General features: G+C 47.7%; 1 protein-coding gene across 1 annotated transcript; it reads right to left on the minus strand.

The window, feature by feature from the left end:
• Positions 1-11,920: 11,920 nt before the first annotated feature.
• LOC311124297 (uncharacterized protein) lies at positions 11,921-14,400 on the minus strand (the record flags this gene model as incomplete). The annotated part of the gene is made up of 2 exons (XM_084198465.1): positions 11,921-13,584; positions 14,347-14,400. Coding segments are annotated over 2 exons (1,718 nt in total), but the record flags the coding sequence as incomplete, so codon positions are not given.
• Positions 14,401-14,881: the final 481 nt, after the last annotated feature.

A 14,881-nucleotide genomic window follows, 5' to 3' on the forward strand; every position in this document is an offset into this window, starting at 1 on the left:
TACCTCACACCTAACTGACAGTCTGTTCTGGAGCTAGTAGGGTTTTGTGCATTAAATTAAAATATAAAGGTCACGTTTGCACATTCACATAAATATGACAGGGAGGCCCTCTGTCAGATGACATATTGGAAAAGATGCCTTTTGATGATCTGCTAGGCTACATTAACAGCCGCTTCAGTTGATCTGTATTACATGGTGGTATTTCAGATGTGACATTAAGTGCCGCAAAAATACTGCTGTGTGAAAATGGGCCCTTTTTAAAACACATACCGCTCCCACAGACTTCCTATCCATTACGACCTCATTTTAATGTCACTTTGATGGCAGGCGTGAATGTCCGCATGTTCGTCCCTCAAGGTTGTTCTACACTTAAAATCTGCCCGATGATTGACTTTCCATGCGCCCTTATAAAGCACATTTAGAACAGATTTAAACAGATGAGACAAACGCATTAAATATAACCAGACACGGACACTAGGTGGCGTCCCTGAGTGGACAGACCGGGACGGACGGACGGACGGATGGACAGACAGCCATCAGCATTGTCCCTGTTTAGTGCAGTACTTTTAACTAGAGCTTTAAAGCAGTGCACTATATAGGGACATAGGGTGTCATTAGAGACACAACCCTGTGACTAGAGGGAGGACAGCTATGACCTGAACAGGTTAGGAGAGCATTCTAGCTAACCCTAATCCTTTTTCTAATCCTTACCTGCCACCTTAATTATCCTAATATGCTGCGCAGTACCACTTTCCCTGTCTCTCTGCCTGGCTGCAGACACATACACGTGTTTAGTAGATGTTATAGAATTTCCAAGATGGCATAGCAGTGTGGTCGTGTATTATGTTGTGTCCTCGTGTAAATAGCCTGTTTTGTTTTTTTTTGTCTTTTTTTGTATATATTTCTCTCTCACTTTCAATCCTTTAACTAAATATACTTTCCTGCAACCCGCCTCACCCAATGTGGAACGGATTCTATTATTTCTTCATACCTTTTATCAAGAACCCACGGCTGAAACTAGCCTGCTAGCCAGCTAACTAGCTACTTGCTATTAGCCTCCGTTAGCGGTCTTCACCACTGTCCGTGGCCTGCACTACCTACCAGCCAGCTCTAGCCTGGACTATTATCGGCCAGTCTGCACAGCGCCCTATCGACCCAGAGCATATCGGATTTTCTGCCGGAATCACTGAATCACTGGACCTTTAACACCGGATCATCACAACTAGCTAGCTGCAACCGAATGGCTGTTGTTGTTGGCTAATCACCACTAATCACCACTTGTCCCAAAGCTAGCACCAGTTAGCCTTGAGCTAGCCTCGAGCCAGGCCCATCTCCCGGCTATCTACCTCTCTGTCAACCGGACGCGACCTCCTAGTGTCGACACGGAGCCCCGCCGATCCATCACGACTGGTCTGCCGACGTAATCGTCTGATGTGGTTTCGACAGGCTTCTCGTTGCGACGACCACGAAGATCCATCTGCTAGCCCCGGCCCGCTAGCACGCCCAATCAACAGCCGTGCCTCCTGCTCGCCTGTGCTGTAGCAGCCTACGAACTGCTCCCGGACTTACTTAATGCTGTTCACTGCCTCCTCCTGATGCCTGCTGGACTGTTCCTTTACACGGTACCCCATCCTGTTTATCTGTTTAGCCTCAGCCCAAACTTTCGTCGGCATTACCAGTTGTTGTCTTAGCCCTCTCGAATAACACCTGTGATTGCGTTATGTATCTCTCCCATGTCAATATGCCTAGCCTATTGCTGTTTGGGTTAGTGAGGGTTTTAGGTGATAAGCCGAATTTCGTCAGCCTCCTGAGGTTGAAGAGGCTCTGTTGCGCCTTCTTCACCACACTGTCTGTGTGGGTGGGCCATTTCAGATTGTCGTGATGTGTACGCCAAGGAACTTGAAGCTTTCTACCTTCTCCACTGCGGTCCCGTCGATGTGGATAGGGGGGTGCACCCTCTGCTGTTTCCTGACGTCCACGATCATCTCCTGCTCCGGCTGCAACGATGCCAGCTCCGTTTGAATATCTCCGTTTGAAACTTGCCGCAACTAGGATTGGTTGTTAATGACTAGAATTGTGCCTTTTGGCTTCTGGACAACAAAATAAAGTTTATATGAAAACCAGTACAACAGGAGAGAAATGCTGAGAAACAGCTAGCTTAGCTGTTAGCTGCTTCACGATGCTCCTCTCTCCCACGGCTCCACTGCAGCCTGCGTCTGTGAGTTGCCTAGCAACGAGTCTCCACTCTGCTTGCTCATGGCTCACTCCGACTAGAGACAGCCATTAGTTGACATCTGAAAGCTACGTTCTAACTATCTGACTAGAGACAGCCATTAGTTGACATCTGAAAGCTACGTTCTAACTATCTGACTAGAGACAGCCATTAGTTGACATCTGAAAGCTACGTTCTAACTATCTGGCTAGAGACAGCCATTAGTTGACATAATAAAGTTACTTTCTAACTAGGCAGCCATTAGTTGAGGTACGAAAGCTACTTTCTAACTCACTGTACATTACTATTTTCGGCAAAATAATAATTCCGGTCGACCAATACACGGTTCCTGTTTTCATGACTGACGAGATTTGTTGCATTCTGACACCAATTTTATTCCACAAAATTATGTAAATGAACCTATAGACTGATGAGCATGACCGGTGAAATGTATTTTCGCTGGCTAACCCAACTAACGCTTAATCATTATCATCCCTAGTGTGTTGGTATTCCTGGACCATATTTCTCCCTCAGTAAGTGATTGGTCTGGGCTAGAGGTTCCACCCTGGTTGCTATGGATGGACCACATCCAGTGTGTGATGCAATTGAGACGCTCCTACTTTTTTTTTTTCTTTTTTTCTTTTTTTTTTTGTGTCATTTAGCAGACGCTCTTATCCAGAGCGACTTACAGGAGCAATTAGGGTTAAGTGCCTTACTCAAGGGCACATCAGCAGATTTTTCACCTAGTTGGCTCGGGGATTAGAACCAGTGACCTTTCGGTCACTGGCACAACGCTCTTAACCACTAAGCTACCCGCCGCCACTACTTCAGGGTCTGGCAGCATGGGGCCGGATATCCCTCTTTTCTGACTGGTTCCTGTGCCTCTAGGAACAGTATGGGGTTGTGCTCTGGTAAAAAATAAATAAATATATATATATATATATATATATATATATATATATATATATATATATATATATATATAGTTATATATATATATATATATATACACACAGTGGGGAGAACAAGTATTTGATACACTGCCGATTTTGCAGGTTTTCCTACTTACAAAGCATGTAGAGGTCTGTAATTTTTATCATAGGTACACTTCAACTGTGAGAGAGAAAAATCCAGAAAATCACATTGTATGATTTTAAAGTAATTAATTTGCATTTTATTGCATGACATAAGTATTTGATCATCTACCAACCAGTACGAATTCCGGCTCTCACAGACCTGTTAGTTTTTCTTTAAGAAGCCCTCCTGTTCTCCACTCATTACCTGCATTAACTGCACCTGTTTGAACTCGTTGCCTGTATAAAACACACCTGTCCACACACTCAATCAAACAGACTCCAACCTCTCCACAATGACCGAGACCAGAGAACTGTGTAAGGACATCAGGGATAAAATTGTAGACCTGCACAAGGCTGGGATGGGCTACAGGACAATAGGCAAGCAGCTTGGTGAGAAGGCAACAACTGTTGGCGCAATTATTAGAAAATGGAAGAAGTTCAAGATGACGGTCAATCACCCTCGGTCTGGGGCTCCATGCAAGATCTCACCTCGTGGGGCATCAATGATCATGAGGAAGGTGAGGGATCAGCCCAGAACTACACGGCAGGACCTGGTCAATGACCTGAAGAGAGCTGGGACCATAGTCTCAAAGAAAACCATTAGTAACACACTACGCCGTCATGGATTAAAATCCTGCAGCGCACGCAAGGTCCCCCTGCTCAAGCCAGCGCATGTCCAGGCCTGTCTGAAGTTTCCCAATGACCATCTGGATGATCCAGAGGAGGAATGGGAGAAGGTCATGTGGTCTGATGAGACAAAAATAGAGCTTTTTGGTCTAAACTCCACTCGCCGTGTTTGGAGGAAGAAGAAGGATGAGTACAACCCCAAGAACACCATCCCAACCGTGAAGCATGGAGGTGGAAAACATCATTCTTTGGGGATGCTTTTCTGCAAAGGGGACAGGACGACTGCACCGTATTGAGGGGAGGATGGATGGGGCCATGTATCGCGAGATCTTGGCCAACAACCTCCTTCACTCAGTAAGAGCATTGAAGATGGGTCGTGGCTGGGTCTTCCAGCATGACAACGACCCAAAACACACAGCCAGGGCAACTAAGGAGTGGCTCCGTAAGAAGCATCTCAAGGTCCTGGAGTGGCCTAGCCAGTCTCCAGACCTGAACCCAATAGAAAATCTTTGGAGGGAGCTGAAAGTCCGTATTGCCCAGCGACAGCCCCGAAACCTGAAGGATCTGGAGAAGGTCTGTATGGAGGAGTGGGCCAAAATCCCTGCTGCAGTGTGTGCAAACCTGGTCAAGACCTACAGGAAACGTATGATCTCTGTAATTGCAAACAAGGTTTCTGTACCAAATATTAAGTTCTGCTTTTCTGATGTATCAAATACTTATGTCATGCAATAAAATGCAAATTAATTAGTTAAAAATCATACAATGTGATTTTCTGGATTTTTGTTTTAGATTCTGTCTCTCACAGTTGAAGTGTACCTATGATAAAATTTACAGACCTCTACATGCTTTGTAAGTAGGAAAACCTGCAAAATCGGCAGTGTATCAAATACTTGTTCTCCCCACTGTGTGTGTGTATGTGTGTGTGTGTGTATATATATATATATATATTCTAATAAGCAACCTTTTAGATAAGAACATTAACTTGGTGTGGGTAGCTTCAGTTCAATAAAACATTATTATGGAAAGCAGATTTTTTTTTTCTTTCCTTCTTCCCTTCCCCTCCTCTTTTCTCCTCTTTTCATGGTGCTGCGTAGCTACCCCAGCCATCACTTCCCTTTTGTAGAGAGCTTTGATCAGCCAGAATGAGCAACGACTACACTGGGCCGGGCTTCTACAGCCACCTTTTAATAGCAGATACCAGACAGGGAAGAATCAGTGTCCTTCACCCCTTACCCAGGCCCCCTGTCTGTCTGCCTGCCTGCCTGCCTGCCTTCCTCAGGCCCTCGCTATCAGACTAAAAAACAACAAACTAAAAGTAACTTTCATCTTTCTCTAACTCTGTTAACAAAGGAAGCAAATTAACATCCGGCAGTTAGTGGGAATGAGTAAGCATAAAAGGCTTTTCTTTTCTTATATGGGAACGTCTTAGCTGAGCTCTCCACCAATCCTGGGAGTGCTTCTTCTTCTGCAGTCTGGCCTCTCTAGTGACTGACATCTCACCCTTACTGTTAATTGGAAAGATGCTCGCTGACAAACCCAGAAATGGACAAATGTTTTGAAGATAAAGATCTTATCGGTCCTCAACCCCCCTCTCTCTGTACCGTATAATCCTCTCAGAAGCCTCCTCTAGCTAAATCCATCTCCAGCCAGAGTTTCTCTCCCATGTTTTCATCTTGTCCAAATGGGACAACCCCTGACAGATGGGGCCAACGCCAAATTAAAATGTGACCTTTTGTGTTAATAGCTTGGGTTGGTGAGCCTGAAGAGGAAGTCCAGCGGTGCAGAGTGTTGCAGACGTCCTCCCCGAGCCTATAGCTGCCCAGCTACTAGCGCCCGCTGAGATGGGCTTGAGTCACAGTTGGTCTGAAAAGCACCGCTTCACCCATAAATCATTGTGATTTTTACATATGGGGTGGTCCCGGGGATCGAACCCACTACCCTGGCGTTACAAGCGCCGTGCTCTACCAATTGAGCTACTGTGGGAGTAGTGCCACGTTACCTACCGGCATGCTGACGGTCTCTCCCCTGCCTGACTCCATCGTCCGTCTGAAGAAACAGGATTGCGTTACTCAGTAGTGCTTTTGTCCTTGTCTGGCGTGAAGGGGTGGATGAGGTACATTAGCCATGGAGATGTGTTCACCTTGGCTGCTGTTACGCGTGTTCACCTTGGCTGCTGTTACGCGTGTTCACCTTGGCTGCTGTTACGCGTGTTCACCTTGGCTGCTGTTACGCGTGTTCACCTTGGCTGCTGTTACGCGTGTTCACCTTGGCTGCTGTTACGTGTGTTCACCTTGGCTGCTGTTACGCGTGTTCGCCTTGGCTGCTGTTACGTGTGTTCACCTTGGCTGCTGTTACGCGTGTTCGCCTTGGCTGCTGTTACGCGTGTTCACCTTGGCTGCTGTTACGCGTGTTCGCCTTGGCTGCTGTTACGCGTGTTCACCTTGGCTGCTGTTACGCGTGTTCACCTTGGCTGCTGTTACGTGTGTTCACCTTGGCTGCTGTTACGCGTGTTCACCTTGGCTGCTGTTACGCGTGTTCACCTTGGCTGCTGTTACGCGTGTTCGCCTTGGCTGCTGTTACGCGTGTTCACCTTGGCTGCTGTTACGCGTGTTCGCCGCGCCGCACACACCTATCGTGTAGGTTAGCTAGCGAAGTCTGACTTGACCCTGTTTTGTAGTTTTAAGGTTGCGTCCCAAATGTCACCCTGTTGCCTATATAGCGCACTGCTTTAGACCGGAGCGCTATTGGGGGCCGGTCAAAAGTAATGCACTATAATGGCATAAAGAATAGGGGTGGCATTTGGGACGCAGCTGGAGTCTCAACTCCTCTACAGCAGTGTAATGCAGCCTCACCCCTCCTCCTGAAATCCACCGACGACAACGGCTACATAATAGCCAGTGCACTTAGTAGCATGCTCCAGACCCCTGCATCATAACACAACAGGGGCGCTGTGCACACTGCACTGTCTGAAAGACCCTCTCTTCACAGGAACAAGCAGAAGAAGAAAAAACGTCAAGCAAAAAAACAAATGTACCAAATAAAATAGGACACATAAGTCTCCAGCCGAACTGAGGTACTTCCTCCTTTCCTCCCCCCTTTTTTTTTCTTTCTGTTTTGTTTAAATAATCACTTCCAACCAATGTCAATCATTGTGTGTTTTATCATGGTAGTCTTAACCGCTCCACTGGAGAAGGCTCTCACAAATGTCCCGGGCCATTTGATGGGAGTTATTCGGGCGGCATTTAATCTTGGGGTTGCCTCCCAAATGTCACCCTATTTAATACAGTGCACTACTTTTGACCAGAACCCTATGGGCTCTAGTTCACTATATAGGGAACATGATGCCATTTCAGACAGGAAAGTGCCTGGTTGGTTGGAATGATATCCAACCTCTTTACTCTTTAGAAAAGATCTGTTCTCTCATGACAACCAACCCTCTTCTGTAATGTCACCTCCTGTTTTAGAATATACAGGCAGAAACCAGGGTGGGGATCATAATGGAAGTTGTTTCATAAACAGGAATCACGGAGGGATCATCTCCATTTTAGGACACGTTTAGCCTGCAGGACAAAGGCCGATCAACATGCCAACTCTTGGTTGGGGTTGATTCCTGTGCTGATGGTGAAGACCCACCAAGGGAGAAAGTCATATAATAAGCTTCACTCATTTATAACCAAATTAATTGGAACCATTTTTATTTAAAAATATATGTTTTAAGGGGGGGAGAAAAAAAAAAGATATGTTTCAGTTTTGCAACATCTTATCCACTTTACAGATATGAAATGGTACATATTACAATACAGAGGTTATCGGGGAGGGAAGAGGAGAGAACAGCATTCATTTGGCCCAGAGGTTATCGGGGAGGTGGAGTGAGAGCAGGGCTTCAGAATATCACAAGATAACAACCCCAAAAAAAACGAACTTGACAGAACTTGCCGGAATGTGAAAATGGAGGCATATTTCTACAAATTGTGGTTTCATTTCAATCACTTATAACAAGCTGCAATCTTTAACAGTTAGATGTCAAATGTTTGTCAACACTTCTTCTTTCCTTCCCTCCCAAGAAAATATACTACTATTCACTCTCTCTCTCTCCTGTCCCTGTTATCCATCCGTGGGCCATTAATTTAGAAATAAGGCTTCTGTTTTTATCTGAATGACATTAAGACTGAAGTCAGCTTGGACTGGTTTCTTGGAACATGCATGACATTTCGGAAGGGACAACAGTAAAGCAGTTCTTAGCCTTGATAGAAAAAAAAATAAGTAAATCAAAATAGTTTTTTCAGAGACATCAAGATGGGAGTGCGTGACGACGAGGCTTAGTTTGGAGAAAAAACTACAATGGAACAACAATTTGAATAACGACTCCAAAAACCTTTTTGAGTTATGTGACTGACTGAAACAGTCTGCTTGCTGTGTGGATGGATGGTTGGATCACCTGTTGCCTCCTGCTCGGCTCTGCTCCACCTGATAAGATCTAGTTTCTACATCGGCTCCGCCTGCGTACCAAATGGCACGCCATTCCCTTAAGAAGTGTCCAAAGTAGTGGGACTATTAAGGGTGTATGGTGCCGTTTGGGGGACATCCTCTCCTCTCTCTGCCACCAGATTTGTCTTGTAGAACACTGGAGTGCGTTGTTCATGATCTGATTTAATTGAACCAATAAGAACTTAAGCCCTATTTTCTCCCGCTCTCTCTGCTGGAAGTTGTGAGCGTGTTTAGGACTCCTAGTGAGACCACGTCACTGTTGACATTACCTGCCCTGTCACTGTGACCAGGGGTGCGTCCCAAATAGCACACTATTGCCTTTATAGTGGAGTACTTTTGAAAAAGCCTTGGGTTAGCCAGTTAGCTTGGCTCCGTCAGAAGACTGCCTGTTTCAACACCGGTGACACTTCATAGCGTCCTCTAGGGTCCGTCCTTCCTCTCCTTCCGTCCCTCCTCTCCTTCCGTCCCTCCTCTCCTTCCGTCCCATCCCCAGTCACTTCGATCAAGACTCTCTCTCTGTCTATTCTAAAGCATTTCCAAATCTTTGTAGATGGACGACTTCAAAGTACCCCTTCTCTCTTCTAATAGAAGTTGTCTAAAAGCTGCTCAACAAACCGGGATTCTGAGCCAGTGCCAATTCCTAAACTGTCATAGTTAACTTTCTCACGCTCCATCTCACTTGCTTTCTTTTTCATTGATTTCATTATTTTTGTTTGTTGATTTAATGTTTTTCTATGAGGGGAGGAGGAGTAATTGGTTTTGGCTCCACATTGCCAAGTTGTTATCCTCCCCGTTGTCCTAGCCCCAAGGTGCGGACACTGTTTGTCATTCTGGCGTTCGTCCCAAATAACACACTATCCTATATAGTGCACTACTTTTAACCAGAACCCATAGGGCACTGGTCTAAATTGGTGCACTGTGTAGGGGATAGGGTGCAATTTGGATGCACAACTGCTCCCTGCCCCCCCCCCCTGGCTTATCTGTCTATCCTCGCTAACCCCCCTCTACCCCTCCTTCCCATCCCCCTCCTCCCCCCACCTCTCTCTCCCTCCTTCCCATCCCCCTCCTTCCCCCACCTCTCTCTCCCTCCTTCCCATCCCCCTCCTTCCCCCACCTCTCTCTCCCTCACTCCCATCCCCCTCCTTCCCCCACCTCTCTCTCCCTCACTCCCATCCCCCTCCTTCCCCCACCTCTCTCTCCCTCCTTCCCATCCCCCTCCTCCCTCCACCTCTCTCTCCCTCCTTCCCATCCCCCTCCTTCCCCCACCTCTCTCTCCCTCCTTCCCATCCCCCTCCTTCCCCCACCTCTCTCTCCCTCACTCCCATCCCCCTCCTTCCCCCATCTCTCTCTCCCTCCTTCCCATCCCCCTCCTTCCCCCACCTCTCTCTCCCTCCTTCCCCCACCTCTCTCTCCCTCCTTCCCATCCCCCTCCTTCCCCCATCTCTCTCTCCCTCCTTCCCATCCCCCTCCTTCCCCCACCTCTCTCTCCCTCCTTCCCCCACCTCTCTCTCCCTCCTTCCCATCCCCCTCCTTCCCCCACCTCTCTCTCCATGCCCCCTACCTTCCAAACAGAGCACAAAACGACCTGTGGAGGGAGGGGGAGAGAGGGGCGCTGCAGCGGTGGCTGCTTTAGTCTGATGCTAATGCATATCCTCTCTGTGCTGCATACCAATGTGTCCTAAACCTGCCTCTCAGCCTCCTCTGCCTCAGCCCTGAGCCCCAGCCTTAGCGGCACTCCTCTCCCCTCTGTTTGCTTATCACACGAGCTGCATTCGCATTCAGGGGAGATTCTCTGCAGTTTAACGTAGGGCCTCTCTTGTAAAATCCCATGTTGCTGTGCAGGGTAATTATCTACAGTCAACGGCACCTCTCTCCTCCTTTCTGCCTGTCACCCCTCCTCCTTTCTGCCTGTCACCCCTCCTCCTTTCTGCCTGTCCCCCCCCCCCTCCTTCTGCCTGCCCCCCCCCCCCCCCCCCCTCCTCCTTTCTGCCCAAAGGGAAATGTCAGCCTGGCTTGACAGTATCTCACAAGAGCAGGATTCGCGATACGGAGATAAATGCCCTAGTTGGCAGTGTTGAGTGATGTATGTTTCTACCAACTGTGTTTTTGAGTGGACGACCGACTGGCAGCAGTAGCAAGCTACATTTCGTTGGATCATTGGTGTGTGCGACAGAGTATTAGATTATTTTTGCCTGTCCTTAATTGGTTCAATGTTGACGCTGTCAGAGTTGATTAGGGTCTGTGTTTCTACATAGTAGGCTGGCTGTGAGCTCGAACACGACTGGGAATCCCCATGGGACAAATGTATTTTCAGCATGAGAGAGAGAGACTCACTGTGCAGAGCAGAATGGGTTTTTCGTTGTTCATCATTACTCTGTCTCTCTGTACTAGCTAGACATCTGCTACTACCTTTCCAGAAACTTCTACCTTGTGTGTGGATGTTGGCCCCTGGCGTCTATTGCATCAGTAAACGGCAGTAGAAAAAGGTTAAGCTGCGGCTCCGTTACTGTCAGTGAGGACGCTGGTATCTGTCTAGCAGGTCGTCACACTGATCTCATCTCTTTAATACCGTAGCCGATGATGATGAAGGAGTGTTTACATGGCCTTCTACAGCTCCACATCTCATAGACTGTAGACGGACGGTTTTGGCTAAGCAGTTACTGGACGTTAACCTTTCCACGTACAGTGCTAAGCTTTTAGATTTAATGGGAGGCAATGGACTTTATCGAATCAATTTAAGACAAGAAGGCTATCATGGGCGTTCACTGACCAAAATGGAAAGGTCCTGTTTGGATCCAGAGAGAGACGGAGAGTAGAAGGAAATGCATGTTTTTGAAACATAAATAGCAACCAAGTAATGTTTAGCAGATTACATTTTCTGTTGGAGGTTTAATTCAGATTGTGTCATAAATAAACATTTATTCAATGTTCATAGTAATTTACAAAAAAAAAATGAACAAATTTGAATAAAAATGCTTTGCATTTAATAACCAACCCCATATAATCAGTACTGTACCAACAAGTGCTTGTGATAGTGACATACTGTGGCTACCGTGATTCCCCTTGGAAATGAATCTGTAGCTTTTCAGTCTCTTTTGTAGAAGGATCAGTCGCCAGACATTTTTTTGGCTAAAGATTTCGTCTTCTCTGTGCTGCGGAATATAGTGACTACTAATAATGGGGTGACACATCTGTCTCTACCGTTTTTTTTCCTGTGGCGACTGATTGCCCACAGCTTTGATATGAACATTCTTGCGTTCATATAAAAATAAATTTGTGAATATCTCTACTACATCTCGTCACTGTCCGTTCCAACCACCAGTCATCAACTCTCCCACTCAATATACTAATCTCATTGATTTCTCAAAGCTAGTGAGTAGAAATAATGTTTATTTTAATTTTATTTTTTTTGTATAAACTGGGGGGACAAAAGCAAAAAAGAAACCCTGTATCATTTTGAAATGGTCAGAATGGTAAACATCCCATATGCTGCTGCTGCAGGAGGAATATACATAGTTTATACTTCACACTCTTTGTAAGGCAGCTGCTGACACTTGCACTGCCCGTAGCCGTTGATGATGACCAGCGCTCCCTCCTCGTGGCTGGGCTCGTACTCGTTATAGGGTACCTGCGTGGCCAGGTCCGCCATTTGCTGCCGCTGCTGGGTCCTCATCTGACGGCTGTTCTGCATGGCCGAGCACTGGCGTATCCTGCGCATGGTAGGAGGGCAGCACTTCCGTGAGATATACACAATGAAAATAATGAAGAAGAAGGAAAACAGAAGGACCATAGTTCCAATGATCACCCTCTGGGTTAGGACCGTGTTGTCCGTCTCCGAGAAGTCCTCCGTGACTCCCACCTCTCCGCCCCCCACTGTAGGGGCGGTGGTTGCCGGGGCGGTGCGCGGCGTGGCAGTCGTCGTCGTCGTTATGGTCGTAAAGCGCCCAAAATCCCCATAGAAGTCCTGCGTGGGTGTCTGCTGCATTACTCCTAACAGCGAGCTGGTGGCCTCCGCCGTCGTGACTTTTGGCGCATCCGTGGCCATTGACAATGTGCTTGTGGTCAAGACGACCGGTGGCGGCGCCGTAAAATTCAGACAAAGCTGGAATCCATAAACGGCATCCAGTATCTCCTCGCCCTGGGCGTACTCGGGGGTGTGGCACAGGATGGAGTGTTCCCACCTCCCCTTAAAGGTGCTCAGCCAAGTGGCCAGGGAGCAGATCCGTTTGGTACATTCCCAAAGGTTGCTGGACAGCCCCACTGTACCTAGAGTCCGCCACATATCCATGACCAGAGGGTCCAGGCTGTCTAGCTTGTTGTTATCCAGTAGGAGGATCTTCAGGTTGGGCAGCGTCTCGAACACGTCCGGGGTCAGCACCCGGATCTCGTTCCCTGTGAGGTCCAGCTTCTCCAGCGTGGTCCAGGTCCACTCCATGCCGCAGGTCAGGTTGGAGATCTTGTTCCACTGAAGGTAAAGGAACTGCAGAGCCACCAGGCGGGGGAAGTGGGCCAGGTTGATCTTAGTCAGCTGGTTATGTTCCAAGTGGAGTTCTCTGAGCTTAATGAGGCCAGCGAAGCCGTTCCGGGCCAGGCTCCGCAGCCGGTTGTTGGACAGACCCAGGTACTCAAGGCTGCGGCAGTCCCAGAAGGCCCGGACGGGGGTGGTGCGCAGCGAGTTGGAGCGCAGGTGGAGGATCTGCAGCTTGCGGAGGCCATGAAACAACTCAGGCTCCAGCGCCGTCATCTGGTTGAAGGACAGGTCCAGGATCTGTAGGTTGATGAGATGGATGAAGGTCGTGTTTGGCAGCTTGGTGATCCGGTTGGAGCTCAGGTTGAGGTCTTTTAGCTTGTAGAGCCCCTGGAAGGCGTCCTCCTGCACCGTGGTGATCTGGTTGTGGTCCAGGTGGAGCCAGGTGAGCTGGGAGAAGCCATTGAACTGGTCCGGGCTGAGTTCAGCGACGCTGTTGTGGCGGAGCGATAACCCCAGGGCCCCCCTGTCAACGCCGTCCGGGGGCGCTTCTAATCCCTGGGTGTCACAGTAGAACTGCTGGTCCTCGCAGCGGCATTTCTGGGGGCAGGTTGTGCATGACGCAGGAGACGGCAGGCACAGCAGCATGCTGATCACACACAGGCACAATGCCGTTGGTGCAGGTCCCACCAATGGCCACCTTGAATGGAAACCTGGGGGGTTTAAAGATAATAATAAAAATCAACCAAGGGGAGGGAAAGCTGATCTGGTAACAGTTTTTATTCTCCCCTCCCTCCCTCCCTCTCATCTTTCTCTTGCGCTCCCCCCCCCCCCCCCCCTTCCAGAATTTCACATACTATCGACCGCATAGCATCACTGCTGTGTACATGAACATGAGTGTTCGGAGTTTACTTTTACGGCGAGCAAGGAAAGGAGGGAGGTGAACAAAAGCCCTGTCTGAGAGATTCTCTGTTACATGTGAAGCTAATGTGTTGATGGCTGCAGCAGTGATGAGGGCTTTTCTCACCCTCCGTTCAGCTCATTTTCCTTCCCTTCTGACTTGTCGTAATTGGTTATTATCCGACGAAGAAGATCTGCAGGTTCTTTTCCTTTTTTAAAATAATTTTCTTTCCTCGTCTCTCTGCTTCTATAATCATTATGCCTTTGATTCAATCGATTTTTCTATTAGTTCAGTTGACTCAACAATCTTTAAGAATTTGCTTTGAACGATGTGCCATGCCAATGTAGATATAATATTTTGCGCTGTTATACAACACGTCAGTTGTTCGTTTAATTTAATAGGAAATCACGACTTGACTACCCCCCCCCCCCCCCCATAGAGAAGGGAAAGAAGAGGATGATGACATTGGAAGTAAATGGAAAAGCCTTGAATACCCCTATTAGCCCTCAGCCCCTCCTTTTCACTCTGTTTCCTATTCAGGTCGAGACTCTCTGGATAAAGGAGGATAACTTACCCATTCTTTTGTGCACATCGGAGGCTGCATTCAACTGTCCTTTTCCGCAGCAGACTCCCGAAGCAGGCAGATGGAACACAGATCCAAACGGAGAAAAGAAAAGCCCTTCTGAATCACAAAAGGAACCGGGCTCTTCTCTTCCTGAAAGAATAAAGCAGCAGCGTTGCTATTGAACCCTCCCAATTGAAACATCTGAAATCCCATGTCCCTGGTTGATGTTGGCAATTTCTATTTGTCCTCTTTCCATCTGTAGTTTTAATCCAACATTATCAAAAGGGGTGCATTTTTATTTTAGCAATAGTTTTTTAAGTTGATGATTTGCATCCAAAGTGCCCTGGCTCGGAACACAGCCTCTCTGATGTTCCCTCCTTCTCCTTCCCTCCTTCCTCACCACTGCAATGATGTCAGCTCAATTGGTTAATTGAGGATCAAATGGTTCCCCTCTTGGCTGGGGTTGGGGTGGGGGGGGGGGGTGGGGGGGTCCTCTCCGTCCCCTAACCGTCCAGTCCCTAACTTGTTGATGGCAGAGACCCGT

Source organism: Coregonus lavaretus (genome assembly GCF_964263955.1).
Source record: "Coregonus lavaretus genome assembly, contig: HAP1_SCAFFOLD_7769, whole genome shotgun sequence".
Lineage (NCBI taxonomy): Eukaryota > Metazoa > Chordata > Actinopteri > Salmoniformes > Salmonidae > Coregonus > Coregonus lavaretus.